This window comes from Oxyura jamaicensis, chromosome 2 (assembly GCF_011077185.1).
Source record: "Oxyura jamaicensis isolate SHBP4307 breed ruddy duck chromosome 2, BPBGC_Ojam_1.0, whole genome shotgun sequence".
NCBI lineage: Eukaryota > Metazoa > Chordata > Aves > Anseriformes > Anatidae > Oxyura > Oxyura jamaicensis.
Genome location: NC_048894.1, coordinates 33423496 through 33438757, shown reverse-complemented (window position 1 = coordinate 33438757; position 15262 = coordinate 33423496). Strand labels below are relative to the sequence as shown.

Below are 15262 nucleotides of genomic sequence, written 5' to 3'. Positions count from 1 at the left end.
CTGCCTGCAGATTCTGTTAGTGTTAATGAGTCTGATCTTCATATTCAGTTGAGGGTTTTGATACGTGGATGGGCCATAGGGCATTTGATATAACATCTCAGTTTAAAGGACTGGAAATCTGTTCAGGGAATCCAGGTTAGTAAGATGTAGTACAGGAAGTTAGAGCTATGTACTTGATTACACAGAGCGATAAATATTCAATAACAGTTTTCTAAAACCATCTGAAAGACATGAAAATTCCATCAGCTTTGGAGGAAACTGCTGTACTGGGTTTTATTGACAAATGGAGAGAATTCAGTGCCTCCTAAGAACTACTGTCATGTAGAACTTAACAGCAAAGGGCCAGAGCAGTTTCCCAAACCCCATTATTTGTAGGATTAGCAGGAGTGCCTGCTCCTTCTCTGAAGTCCTCCAGAAGAAGGGGAGTCCCAGGCATCAATCAGGGCAGAGAGGCTGGGGAGGTCTGTCATTAGACCATGTACAAGCTCAGTTGAGGTCAATGTTTGTCAGGATTTGGCTTGTGGACTTCTGGGATCTGAGAATGGAGATAGTGGAAAATAAGCCTGTTGTCTGTGTGCTGTAATGGTATTGTCACTTTCAATGGGAAATGCTTACAGTTACTGAAATAAAACCAAACCTGGTAACTTAGAAAGCCATAAAGTTATTTAATCTAGGGCTAACATTTGGTAGAGAGGCAACTGTCGTACTTATGGTAACAGATCAGCAGGTCATCTGGGTTTTGAAGAAAAGAACATTTTGAAATTTTTCTACCAATGTCAAGGCAGTGAAGAGCATTGCTTAGAAAACCCCCACTTTGTGTAATTAACTGCAGAGAAAGGCAGTCTACGTATTCAAAACCCGAACTGAACAGAAAAAGGGCAGCTTCTTATTTATCTTAAAATAATTAGGTGATGCTAATGGTTTTTGGATGTTCTTATTTCAAATGGGAAGTAAATGCACCGCTTACCCTGCTAATCTGTGAATCCAGAGATTCACAGCTTTTGGTTTGACTACTCATGATTTATTTACTTTTTAAAATTCAGACATAGTTATGTGCGTGATGATTTATTCCTCCATGTAATTGGATACAGCGATTAAATGAGCTTGCATATTGTACTTCATTGTCCTTCTGGGATGTGGACTGCTGTGTCTTTGAAACAGCAGCTCCTAATAGAATTGACTTCAACTCCTGTATATTTACTGTAACTGCCGATGTGTTTCTGAAAAATGATTTGGAAATCTGCTTTTAAATGTATGTTATTCTATATGAGGTATTTAGCTAGTTGAAGAAATGTATGTAATCCTCAGAGTCTTCCTTTAAGATGCCTTGCTACCTTCTCCTGCAGGGACTTTCAATAATAATAAACACGTGCTCACTGCCATAGAAGCTGAAAGAAGCTATGGGCTACCAGTTTGTGCCCGTGGACAAGTGTTTGCAGTCTGTTTAAGGAGACAGACATCATGTAATTGGTGATTTTCTGTAGAATAACTAGGAATGATATGGAAAGGATATTGCTTCTTAGTGGAAAAAAAAATGGATTTTTATAATTGGCCTTGATAACCAACTGAATAAGTAAAGCAGTTTAATGAGGGGGGGGGGGGGGGGAAGAAACAAAGCAAAACACAACCACAGCTATTTGCAGAAACAAATGCAGGAACATATTGAATTGTCATTTTACATATATATGGGCATTCATTGTCTGTGGCTGTTGCTATGCAAGCATAAAGTGAGTGTTCTGCCCTGGGAATTTCCAGGCTGCACTAAGGCAAGTCACAGCAGCCTGGTACAGCAGAGATGAGAAGAGCAGCAACAGGCCACCTTGTTAGAGAAACTGGGATGGACACAGTTTGCAGAATTTTAAATAAGGAGAATATCTCAGTGATGCTAGTAGTCCCAGTGCTGGAGATGGTATCTTTTAATCAAAGAAACAGTCCTACCAGGAGCAGCTTGAGGCAGTATGACTGCATCTCTTCTGACTGAGTTTCATGTCTGAAAAAAAAAAGCTGTGCTTACATGCAGCCTTTACTTGAATGAGAGAATAATTTGACTCCCTCTTTCTTCTACAGATGGACTTATTTTCATTATTTGTAGCAACTTAGTATCTTTGAGAATGTGCTGCCTCTGTCCCAAATTTGGTTGAAATTTGTCAACAGATTCAAAAGTTACGGAGGTAGGCAAGACTGACAGAGAGCTGTACAGACAGCTCATTTGTGTGAGACTTGATCATCCCTTAAATAACAATAAAGAAATAAAAAGTCATAATTCATTTAATGTGTTGTAAAGTTGTAGAAGTTGTGCTGTTGTTAGCTGATTTGATTTTAAAAAAGTTCGGAAATTTGAAATTGAAAGGCTCTTTGCATTGGGTTCACTGTCTGAACTTGATAAATTTGGTGGCTTTGGCTCACTGGAAGGATGCCAAATGTTCAGGTATTCTCTGTGTGATACCCAGGGTTGGCAAGCAGGGCGGGAGTGAAGACCCTGGGTTTGTCATCTCAGCTTTGGCAAGTACCTCCTGCCATGGCTGGTGCTTCTGCTGAGCCCTTGCATGCCTCCCCTTCTCTGCACACTGGAAAAATAAGGCTTGTGTGTTTTGTGAAAACCATCCTGGCACTTCTGGACAAAAAGAGCTATAGAAAAGAGAGATGGTAACAAGTGCTAGTCACTGCCAGTTGTTGTGTGGTGGTGAAACATGGTCAATGAGCCCATGAGAAAAGAGGCCCAGTTTAATGCAATATCATATCTATTATTGAGGTTCATTATTGTTATCCTAAACACTGCATTAGATTAAAGTATGCTTGTTCAGGAAGGTACAGTTTGCATCTCAGCCAAGGAGACTCCTTTGTACCCCATGGAAGTCCACGGAACAGCTGGCAGGGTGGATGAAGGGGGAAACAAAAATTTCTACAGGACAGATAATGTATCTCTTGTGTTAGATGCTTTACAGGTTGTGCATGAAAGACAGTGTCTCAGAAGACTTGAAAAAGAAGGATACAATAGAAAAAAGCTGTCTTACAAGAGTACAAATTTGTGTTTATCTAAGAGTTGTTTTCTGATTGTATTTTTTTTTATAACTAAGTTATTAAGTAACACTAAAACAAATCTGAAATAATGGAAAAAGTGAGTATTCACCTTTAGAAAATCACCCCACTGGAATTTCATCAAGTAATTGCTTAATATCCCCACTTTCTAACTTTGAAGAACCATGCATGTAAGTAGCCCAAGGTCCATGCACAGTAACACAGTTCTGCTGCTGCAGGGAATACAGTAGCTGTGCAGGTATTTTAATGCTCACAAACAGCTGTACAAGTAATATCTAGTCCTCATGTGTCTTACCTACCCCTGTGTGATCTTTGAACAGTGAAGAGGGAACCTTTTCTTTTTCTTTCATTCTGCTGTCAGGACAAGGTTGTACTGACAAACTCTGTAGTTTTAAGTTGTTAGATATTCTTACTACACATACAGACTATGTACAAGGCTTTTTTATTTCTCTGTCTTCCATTATAATTGTCAGTAATAATAAGGAGAAAAGCTGTCTTTAATTACATGTTAACCACTCAATGGAATGATTTGGGTGTCTCAGTATAGAAAGTGCAATTTCAGGTTCATAATTTAAGGACATATGTATGCAAGCCTAAAATTAATGTAAAATTATGGTTTAACACCACCATCATGACACGTATTGGGACTTTTTGGAACCCTTTCATGCTGTGGGGAGGCAAACCATGGCTGCCCTATGAGAGCTCTGACAATCCTCACTGGGGTTTTATTCTGTGGAGATGTGTGCACACACCAACCACGCGGCACCTTCGATGTACCTTTTGCCTCCGTATGGCAGAAGATGTTGAGATGTGGGTCACTGTGCCTGAGGCTGCATGGTGGAGAACCACACTTGCCAACGTGAGACCCTAACCTCATCTGAAACCCTATATGCCAAACATGTCATTTGACCCAGTGCATTGCTGTTTGACGTGCTGGAAGATAAATCTGTGAGTTATCTGTCCATTAGTCCTGTACGTGTTATTGCTGTCTTATGTGGAGGCTTGGACCAGATCCCGTGGTTCTCATTTGGATGCAAACACTATCATTCCCTTTGTATGCAGTTCTGCCAACTCTGTAGAAGCCAGGATCTTTTTGCCTGTGGAGGCTTGGTCGTTCTCTGTGTCCCTGAAGAGACATGGTGATGTTTATTGCACATGTTCCTGTGCCACATGTTGTGGAGCTCATGCTGCTTAGCATATTTATGATAATTTGGGTCCCAGGGGCAAACAAGATTCCTCTCATATCTCCTTCCCCGGGCTGAAGCACAAAGAAATTTCCCCTTGCTTCTTTGTAGGGGGAAAATAATGGATCAAAGTTTCTTGCTAAACACTTTTCAAAATACACAGCAGATCTGTACATTTCTGTTTCCTCCAGGGACCTATTGCTCGAGTTGGTATGGAAAGCAGTTAACAGCGGATGTGGTAGGGGTAAGGCTGCACGCTGAACTGTAGGCATTGCACCTGACCTGCAAAGCTTGAGAGGTGGCATTTCCACACGCCTTTCAGCTTGTTCTTTACCCATATGATGCTCCAGTGTGGAGTTTATTCTGTGCCCTACATTGTACTTGTCATTGTAATTGACTCGACTGGATATTGTCCAAATGTAGTGTTTTTTAGAGCCTGTCATTAGACACTACATTTAAAAATTTAGGTGGCACTAGTATTTGAAAATACTGCCAATTAAGATTTAATAAATTATTTATTTTTATAGATGTTGTATTGGGGACATCAACAGAAAATTTGAGTTCTTGTTCTGGGAAATGCCATTGAAAATTAGGCTCTTTTAAAGTAGCTCAAGATGCAGACCCAAAAAAGAAGAACTCACAATCTCTGTTTGAAGATGTGACAATATTTATGTATTTGATATGACAGCAGATCTGAAGATTACTTCTTCCAAGCAGTAGGTTTTCCAGTGTAGCTCTTGGCTCCCTGAGGCGGTGACAGTGGCACCTGGACATTGTGTCATTAATGATCGGGACTGGAGAGCCTGGCATCTCTTTGGGTGGCTGGAGGTGAGGGTGAGAGCAGGTAAACAAAGAAATCCAGGTAAAAGAACAACTAGAAAATTGTTTCGCACTTGCTTATCTGACTTTCACCAAGACAAGTGGGTGTCTAGGGTGCCAGGCTGTGAACCTGCTGGAGATGAAGAACAAGTGAGGACTATCCAGTGTTCTGTGCTGTTACTGCTGCATGTCCACCCCCACGAGGCAGCTGGCTGCAGGCAGAAAGATGAAAGGGAACCATTAAATCTTTTATCCTCCATCCTGCTGCTCCAGGCACTCCTGGCCTGGCTGGCTTATTAGAAACAATCAATGGAAGGAGAGGATGGTGTTTTTTGAAGTACTTCGGGAGATTGGAAAGGCAAGCAAGGACTGGCTTCTTTCTGCAGCTAGGCTGGTGGGAATACCTTGCACATATTTTAGATATCTCAGTCTGCTGTCAATTGAAGTTTCACTGCATGGAAGGCTTGAGTGGTTTAGTTACAATAGTTAAGGGCTTTTTTTTTTTTTTTTTTTTTTTAGTAGCAATATCTTAGGGTGAGAGCTATAGGCAATATTTCTAATACTTTAAAATGTATAAGGTGTAGTGGATTTGTTCAATAACTTCAAATAACCCAAACCATTATAGCTGCACATTAATCACCACGGCTCCATCCTACCTGGAGGGGGGAAAAAAAAAGCTTCAGATTTCAGATGACTATGTGAAAAAAAATTAGTACCTCATTAAAGCTAGACAAGTCTGACATTTGCTCTATGCCTGTGGTTTCAGGGCTTTTTGTCCCTCTAACAAAATATGAAGCTGCTCCTGTATGTATGATAGCAGCAACTGGAATACAACTTCGGGAGGATCTTTGACCTTACTGGGCAGAATGTGTTTGATTAATTCTGCAGATGTTAAAATACTGCCAGAAATCACTGGGAGGTGACCTTAGAAATTATTCCTAGTTCTGAGTTTTGTGCTCTAATAAAAATTCTGGTTGTACAGGTTAAGTATCTTGCCCTTATATATTTTCTTTTTCTAACCTAACGACAGAAATAAATGCCTTGCTCTTTATTCCTTTGCACATTGATTTCTCAGAGCTTCAGTGGTTAGATGACATAACTACTATAATTGTTTTAATACATTAGCAGCAAATTATATATTGACCTTTATTTCTCAACGTGATTTTCATTTTTTGCTTCAAGCTGTGCCCATAGTGGCATAGCATTTCTGGAGTATTTGATTTTTGGATTAAGGGTTAATCCTGTGAGGTCCTGAGTGCCACTGCCATCTGTTGAAGGCAAGGGGGATTTGGGACTACTTGGCACCCTCCTTGTAATGAATGGTATCTTGCTAGATCAGATAGTAATGACAGCAGTTTGCATTTACTGTTTGTACTCAGGGGCATCCTGACATTTTTAGTAAATTGCTGTGGAATTACAGATTATTGAGAAACTTCTGTCTTTAAAAGGAGTTGCCCTCAAATCATTTTTCCATTTCTGCAGAATGAGCAATTTTCTGATAACTAGCTACAACTTGCTGGACATGCATTTGCATTGCTGGAAGGTTTCAGGGCATTGCATAGTATTATGTGAACCAAAGAGACTACGTGTAGCAGCTTCCACCTTGAGGTGTGATTATAATTTTTCACATTTTATGGAAAGGAGTAAGAGGGGTGAAAAAAATTTGTCAAACTTAAGAGCTTTCAGCACTGAGAGGCATAAAAACTTGCAAATGCATTTCTGTGGCCCTCATCTAGTTTAATTTGAACTCAGTAAGTGCATATTCAAAATAGCAAAAAATGTCTGTTCCCTACAGAACAGTAAGCAATGAGCATCCATTTTACTCAAGCATGGGGATTTCATCTGTCTGTTTGCCCAGCTGTAACCCTATCTCATAGGGCTGCTTTTCTGCAATTGTGAGAAATAAAAGTTTTAACTGTTTCTGAGCATTATGGTATTGCTAACCCCACCTATGAGTATTTTATTTAAAATAATAATAATATTTTTTAAAATCCCACAATTTTCTGGTGTGTGTCTTGAGGTCACAAGATACATTAGCATTGTTGAGTCCAACATTTCAGTCATACATAGGAAGATGTATGACTGAAATGAACACTGAAGGATTTTTTTTTCTAATATATTCAGTGGGATGAGCCTCACTAAATGCTAGGGAAAAGTGGCTGGTCATGCAAAGTAGGGATGACATAGTGAATGCAAATGAGAACAATTTTTGAAGTTGTCGGTGATTTTTAAATTCAGAATTCTGGTTAACACTGCTTAGTGCATTAACATAAAGAATTTAAAAGGAGACGTCCATATGCTCCTACCATTGTCTTTGCCTGCCATAGTCACAAATAAGAGATGGCATAGATGAAGGGTTACAGCTGTTGTATTTTTTTTCTATATGTTATCTAAAACATATTCCCCCCCCCCCAAAAAAAAAGTCTCCCACCCCGCCACACCAAAGAGCAAAGAGGTATAATTTCTGTATGAAACTTGGAGTTTGCATTAATGTTTGAGAAATGTGTGTGTAACCCCAACTAAGAGTTCTTGTTGCTGGAGTTCCTATGCACTGCCCACCAAATACATTATACTCAGGTTTTAACATGCCTCAGGATGACGGAGATCTTCTGATCTTTTCCTGTTTGATACATTTCTGAGAATGAGAGGTAAATTGAAGAGTAAGGGTATTTAGCCATTTCCTTGGCTTGGAAAGCTGAGGTTTGGAGAGTAATACTTTTAATCCAAGACATGAGTTCTTCACCCTTTTGCTAACTTCTTCACATACTCATACTGAAAGCCACAACTGCATGACTACGGGCTGTGAACTTGACACTGTAAAAGCTCATTAAGAGTAGTTTTAACTTGTGAATTAACTGAATTCCAGAAGCTTGTTCTTTCAGGCTTTTTTTTTTCTTTTTTTTTTTTTTTTCTTTTTTTTTGTTCCTCTGCATTCTCCATCTAGGTTTGGTCTCCTCGAGCAAATCCTCAGAGAAAGCTGAACACCTACTTTGCATAAAGTGGAAAAAGATTTGCTTTCCAGTACTTTATCTGTATTTTCTTGTAATCCTATTTAATGTGGAATACAGGTCTAAAAAAAAACCTTAAATCTTTCTATAATTCTTGCACAACCATTCACAATGGATTTGTACAGTGCAAAGTGAAAGAGATTTGTGTTCAGAATGGTGATAAGCTTTACAAAAAACTATATTAGTTGTTTTTCTTTACAGTTTAAGAGTTCACTATTACCCTCTTAATAACTAACAGTACATGACATAGACAATCCGCAGAATAAGGGATACAGAGTCTAGGCACAGAGCCTGTATGTTTGTATCCCTCTATACAGAGCAAATTACCTTTTGTAAACCATGTAATTATTAGAAACAAAATTATGCATTTTGTATTTAAAATCTTGTTGGCCAGATGTTTTGCATAAACTTATTTTTTCTTAATATTTAAATAAGCATGTAATAACAAACAAAGAAAATGGAAACAGAAACACCATAGAGTAAGAAGAATGAGAGGTGAAAAGTTGCTTTGTAAGGTCAGATATGAAAAGAGAAGGGTTCTTGTCATCAGGGCAATCTGTTTGTGAAGGAGATGGGAGGATGTGTTTGGTTTATTTTTCACTGGTATTTTTTTGTTGGTAGACATTGAGAAGCAGCAAAACAACAACTATTCAGGATGTAACAAGGTGATCAGAAAACCAGAACAAACTGGAGTTTATTATCAGGTTATCTCTTCTTGTGGGTATAAAGGGATTAATGAGTCAGTGCTGGCATTAGGAGCAGTTATATCTGGCCTAGGTGGATAGGTTGTCTAATATTAGCAATAGATGTACTCTGAATAGTTCGATCTATTGAACATACTCGTAATGTAAGTATGTATAGAGTATATGTGTAGTGTTCCAGATGTGATGATGTGTACAAATGTGTTTAAACCCATGCTAGTAAATGATATGTGGACATGCAAATTGATAAACTAGTTAGGTGTAGCTATCTGTAGCACTGGAATATTTCTCTACTTCTCCTCCTTTACTCATTTTATGTGATAGCTAAAATATTTAATTTAATAAAAATACTTTAACTTTTATTTCATTTGACAAGACATTTCCTTTAGATTATGTCTCTTTCCACATTTCTGTAACAAGTTATTACTATCATAATGCTCCCCTGATGCCTTTTACCACTATGCAAGCTTAAGAAAATATCCAAGTTTGAGAATAACTTACAAGGCTTGGACATGCCAAAGACATAAAGTATACTGCCTGTACTGGTTTGCTAAAGGTGTACCACAGATGGTTTCTGGCTACAGCTCTTTATTAATTTATTTTCTAAGCCTTGGTAAGTGATACCCTGTCAAGAGAAGACAGTGGAGAGAGAAATAAGATTTGGTGTGTAAATCCATGTGAGAAACCCATTCTACACTCCTGCCATTTAAAATTGTGCATATATAAAAAATGTGCCCTTACACTGGGTTAAAATTTGTAGAGTTGCCCCCTCAGAGAGAAAGGCTATGATCTGTTTAGGTAAGAGGGCACATGGAAAGCAGCAGAGAATCCTGTGGATTTTTTGAAGGATATGGGAATGTACAATTGGGTGGTTATCCAAATATATGACCGTTTACTGTCTCTGGGACTCAAGATACCTGATCCCAGCCAGATTATTGTTGCCATTGGATCCCATCACTGTACACATGCAGTACAGCTGTAACTTCTCTTGTAGATGCCTTTTCTGGGTCCTCCAGTTGTCAACTGAAAGTGAATGTTCTCTGGGAAATCCATGTGCATCAGGACATCCCATGTCTATATACTGTTCTCTCCATCTCTTACCCATCCTGAACATATCTTGCAGAAGGACTTAGTACAGCATGTCTGGAGGAGGGGTACTAAGAGCTGCCAGTAAAGTTGGTGTCTACGCTGCATTTTTTCACCTGGGGGAAGACACACAGCCGTGAGAACCTGTCTCAGCAGAAGCTGGTGTGAATTGACTATTTAATAATAAATAAACACAGTGCACTTTTTGTTGTTGTTATTATTTTTATGCCTATGGTAAGATGCTGAGAGCACATGTTCAGTGTGGTGAGATTTACTGCCTAAGGCTGCCCTCAAAAAGCTGCAAGAGCAGTATCCCATTGAATGCATGCTGTTTCTGTTGCATGTCTCAATGAATCTTTAAAATGATAGAAATTGTCTTTGAAATGAAATATTCCATAGCTGCAAGCTGACTGCATACTTTTTAGTGATTGCTTAACCAAATGAAGGTAAATTGCGAGGAATAAAGAAAAATTAGATTGATGACTAAAAGAAAATGATTAAATAAAAAAAAATCATGAAGAAGAGAAATTAAAAAAATAACATCATGGGCTTTTGCATGAGGAAAGACTTTTCTTCCAAAGGCGGCTTTTTTCTTTTTCAACTGTTACTGTGCATTTTATTCTCACTAGATTCTATAAATACCAGAAAAACTTCTTCTATGAGAAGGATAGGGAAGGTGGTCACAAATTTATGCAGAAACTGGGACGTAGTAGATTTTAAAAGCTGAGGAACTTCACTGCCCTTCTGAGTGGGTGTATGGTGCACTGTAAATAATTACTGGTGACTGGAATTGCCTTTTTTTTAAAAACAACAACAACAACAACAACAAAAACAACTCTTAAATCAACTATGACTAGAGAGGAAAAAACAGGAAGAATTCTGTTCATAAATATTAGGTCAACTTGTACAGTTAAAGCCCTTCCTCTTGAAGTGTACTATTCTAAAAGTCCATTAGGAGCTCAAAAAATAATTTGCTGTGAATAAATTGTCTTGTGCTTAAGAGTTTCTCTCTTGTTTGCAGGTTAAGACCAACAAATCAGTAACTGAGAGCACATGTTAATCTTCAAAAAGTATTTGAGAAGTCTGCAATTGTTTGTTTTGAATGGTTTATTTTTGAAGAATCAGTGAACACTTAGATTTTGTGTCCTTGCTATGGCATATAAAACCATATTGGAATTATCTTAAATTACAGTGCATTTGAGTAGAAAATACAGAAGATAGGTACAGTGAACTGTACATATCTGTACTTCAGGGAAATACATGCAAGTTAGTACAGATGTTTTAAAATATGAATATTATTATAAAGTCTTTACATGATGTCTGGTAATAGATATTTAATCTAGCAAAAGCACTTTCATTGCTTACTTGTTAAGGTAATTTAACAGATGAGTGATGCTATTAATGGACCACATGTATAATCTAGACTTTTTTGTTCAAAACGTTCCTTTAGGGTTTACATTTCTAAACAAGTTCAGAAGCAGTTTGAAGAGATGCAGCCTATACACAAACTACGGGAATCATAATGTATTGGCTTCTTAGCATTTCCTCCATATTTAAAACAAACAAGCAAACAAACAAACACAAAAAACTAATTACTCTGTGACTGCGTTGGCTGAGTGGTATACCTTATTATGATAAAGTCGTTAGAAGCCAAAAACTGAACAGATAGAGGTATGTCTGAGTTGAACAGAGGGCTTAAAAAGAGTTGTGGGACACCTGAAAAAATAAACAGTTTTAATTGTCACTTGTTTTAAAAAGAATTGCATTAGTAATATCTATAACACAGTTTGTGCAAAAAAATCAAGCAAAAACTCAAGTCATTACATATCCAGTCTTTCTTCCTATCCTAACACTTTGGGATTGGAAATGAATTGATAACAGACATCTGGAAAACACATGATCTGGTATTAAAAATAAATTTTTATATTGGTATTTTAACACCAGGTAGTATGATAAAGTCACACTATTTTGAACAATTTCTCAAGTTCACTGATAAGCATTAAAGTTTTCCTTCACCTAGTACTTCATTTCTTTTCTGAATATATGGCTATGTATTGCTGAAGCTTTGGCATCACCTATATAGAATAGACAGTTGTGGTAATGATCTGTTGTAACTGCATCTTTGACTACATGAGTGTCACTGCACATAGTTTGGTCAAGAACAAAAATGAGAGATTAGATGTGGTGGTTGGCTGCAGGAGCAACAATTTCCAAATAAATGTTTGTGAAACCTCCAACTTTAGTAGCTTCATCGTATCATCCAAAAGACGTGCAACAGAATGAATAGATGTCCTTTTAGATAGAAAACAAGCTGTTCACAACAACTTTTTCATTTACTGAGAGAAAATTTTCATTTTATACAGAGATAATACTTTCCACAGTTTTTAAACAGTGTTGGTGAAATATAAAGAACCCACTTATTTTATAAGTGAATGCAAGGAGCTTTAGCCATGCATCTTCACATCAGGAGTCTTTTAAGAACTACTGGGCAAAAGGTATTGATCTAGCTACATTATTATTATTATTATTTGTATTTTGAATCCTTTGCTGACAGGGTGAGATGTCATTAGCCATCCATCCATATGATATTCACATGATATCTGCCTCTTCATGACACATGGATGATTTTTTCTTGCCATTCTGCACCTCATCTAAGAGGTCAATTTAATGACAAGGAAGTCCAAGGCAGCTGTGACTGAAATTGGCCTAAATTATTGTGAAATTACAGCCTTAGTATGAAAAGCTGCTGGATTGCTCTCAGTTACCTGCACACAAGCACTAGCTTGGACTGGACCAGATCACAAACAAATAGCAAGGAAACCAGCATATGGAAATGAGGGCACAGCCTTATCGTTGTCCTCTGAGGTGTGTTTTGTCCTTCAATCTTTACAGCTGTAAATCCACCACTTAAATCACAACTGAGTAATTGGTAACAATTAATAACAACTAGTATTAGTTGTTTTTTTGCTCTACAATAAATACTTCATATATATATATACATCAACAAAAAGTAACTGGAATTTCCTACGTTACCTGTCAGCCTCTATGTTCCATCTAGTAAAGCAGGTGGTGCAAAACTGATTTCTTTTTAAAGGGAGCACAGGGTGTTTGCTGGAAGTCAAAGAAATACGGTGAACGCAGACTCCTCAAGTTTCAAGAAAAACCGCATTGTTTTGTCAAAAAAAAAAAAACACAAAACAAAACAAAAAAACAAAACAAAACAAAAAAAAAACTGTCATTTTTATGTTGGGTGTAAAATGACCAGCATAATTCTCACATCGGTTTGCAGAAAACTAAAAATTGTGTTGTCTGTGAACAAAATAAAAATTAATTCTGAGATCACACATCATGTATGAGTGATTAACTAGCAATGGAAGCAAAGTTGTTTCAGTTATAGTGCAGTTTTCCCTGGAAGGGACTTCTGGAATCCATCTGGTCTAACCCTTGCTTAAAGTAGCTCTAGTAAGACCAGGCTGTGGTGCCCCAGCAAGCTTTGAATATTGTTGATGTTGGAGGTTCTGCAGTCTGTCTGGGCAACTTGTCCCTGTAGCTGTCCATCTTCAAAGGGGAAAAAAAAATCCTTTTATCTGTGTCTGATGGTTTCCTTTTGTCATTACATTACATGTGCCTGGCACAAGTTAGGAGTTCTCTCTACCCTGCCACTGAGCTGTTGAAGACCACCACAAGATTCTCCCTGAGCCCTCTCATCTTAGAGGAAACCTAGTTCTTTCAGCCTTCCCTCTTGCAACTAGTGTGTAGTAAAGGTTTGGCAAAATCCTAAAATGAGTGTGGCATAGGAATGAGGAATAGGAAATCTGCTTTCAGGTCTGAGTTGACAGTACCGCTTGTACTCACAACCTGAGGACCTACAATTGCAGTGGGTAGAAATGTTTTGTCAGCAAGTACTTTCACGACATTTTAGTAACACGGATAGAAACCAGTTGGAGGAATGTTAGAAGCAGAAAATAACTTGAATAATGTAATTAAGTAAACCACAGCACTTACAGTGATGCACTCAAGATTTAACCAGTTAAAGGTTTGAATATGTTTTGTTCATGCTTCTCAAACACATGTTCATCACAGTACATGGCAATCTCAGTATTCCATCTTCTATTATTAAAAACTTGTCTTCTGAAATTCTAAAACTTAGCTGGTGGAAAGGTTGCTTGGCTGGAACCATCCAGCAGAGCCAACCAGGGTGGTGGTGTTTATGAAGAGGACTCTCAGTGCTGAACTGTTTATTATTTTGTGCGTATTCCTACACGTTGGCTCTTTGAGAATTGAGGATGTGCTTGTTAAATAAGGATCTCATCCACAATGGAAACATGCTGTTAACTGTGTGAAACAGTCTTCAAATCAGTGATGTATTCTGGTATTCTTTAAGCTTTTATTTATTTATTTATTTATTTATTTATTTATTTTTGAGTTCCTGTTCCTGCCATGCACACAGGAATAGATAATAGATACTGTCTTCTTCCTTTCAACAACATATTGTAAGTTATTCTTTTTTGTCTTTCTCTGCAGAAACTCTCCTGGATGACTTCCTTCTCACGTACACAGTTTTCATGACGACTGATGACTTGTGCCAGGCACTTCTGAGGCAATATCCTTTTAAGTGCTGTATTAGCAGGTGTCACACAGTGACACCTATGTTTGTATATTGTCAGGCCTAATTCATAACAGCAATGCAAATGCTGGTTTTGTTTAAAGCTATATGAATCTTCATAACTTTTACAAAATAACATTTAAGATCAGGTTAAAACATACCCAGAACATAAATGTTAATTCTTAGAATACCTGTGTAATATACATCAGAATATGTTAAGAGGAAAAAAAAATGAAGAAGTATTCTACAATGTCTGTACCTTTTGTCATTTTGATACAATATATAAATCATTTTGAGACAAAACAGTTTTTTTTCTCCTATTTCCAATTATTTCCATAAGCTATGGTGTATTGCTTGAATGATCTTGTAGGTATAAAATGAACATTCTTTCATTCTCTCTCTTTTTTTTTTTTTTTCTTTACCTTCTTTTCTTTTTGCCGTGAAAGCATAATCTTTTCACTTAATGAAAGAAAGAATAGTGAAGGGACAGGAACAATGCATAAAGTGAGTACCTTCTGTCATTTGGTATTTCTGCTTTGTGAATAGAGAACAATAGTATAAATAGATTCTTTTACTTTTTTTTTTTTTTTTTTTTTCCCTTAATATTATTATTTCTGCAGATAGTATAATTTGTGCAGGGAAAAATAACTGACTTCCTCTGCTCAGTTTTTTTTGTTGATGTAATGATGCATTGTGCTCCTTCATACATTCACATTGGCTTCTGTGTGCAGGAAAAAGGTTCATTCCCACTTCTACAGGAAGATATGACTCAACATTGTATAACTCCTTTTAAACTGTTTTTACTTTTTATAGACTTCT

General features: G+C 37.5%; 1 protein-coding gene across 2 annotated transcripts in view; it reads left to right on the top strand.

Moving 5' to 3' along the window:
• Positions 1 to 15262, top strand: part of RAPGEF5 (Rap guanine nucleotide exchange factor 5) — a 158445-nt gene that overhangs the window by 109207 nt on the left and 33976 nt on the right. For both annotated transcript variants that reach the window (XM_035316607.1, XM_035316608.1), the window contains one exon: positions 14362 to 14440. In XM_035316607.1, the coding sequence (XP_035172498.1) occupies positions 14362 to 14440 (79 nt within the window). The remainder of the gene's footprint in view (positions 1 to 14361; positions 14441 to 15262) is intronic.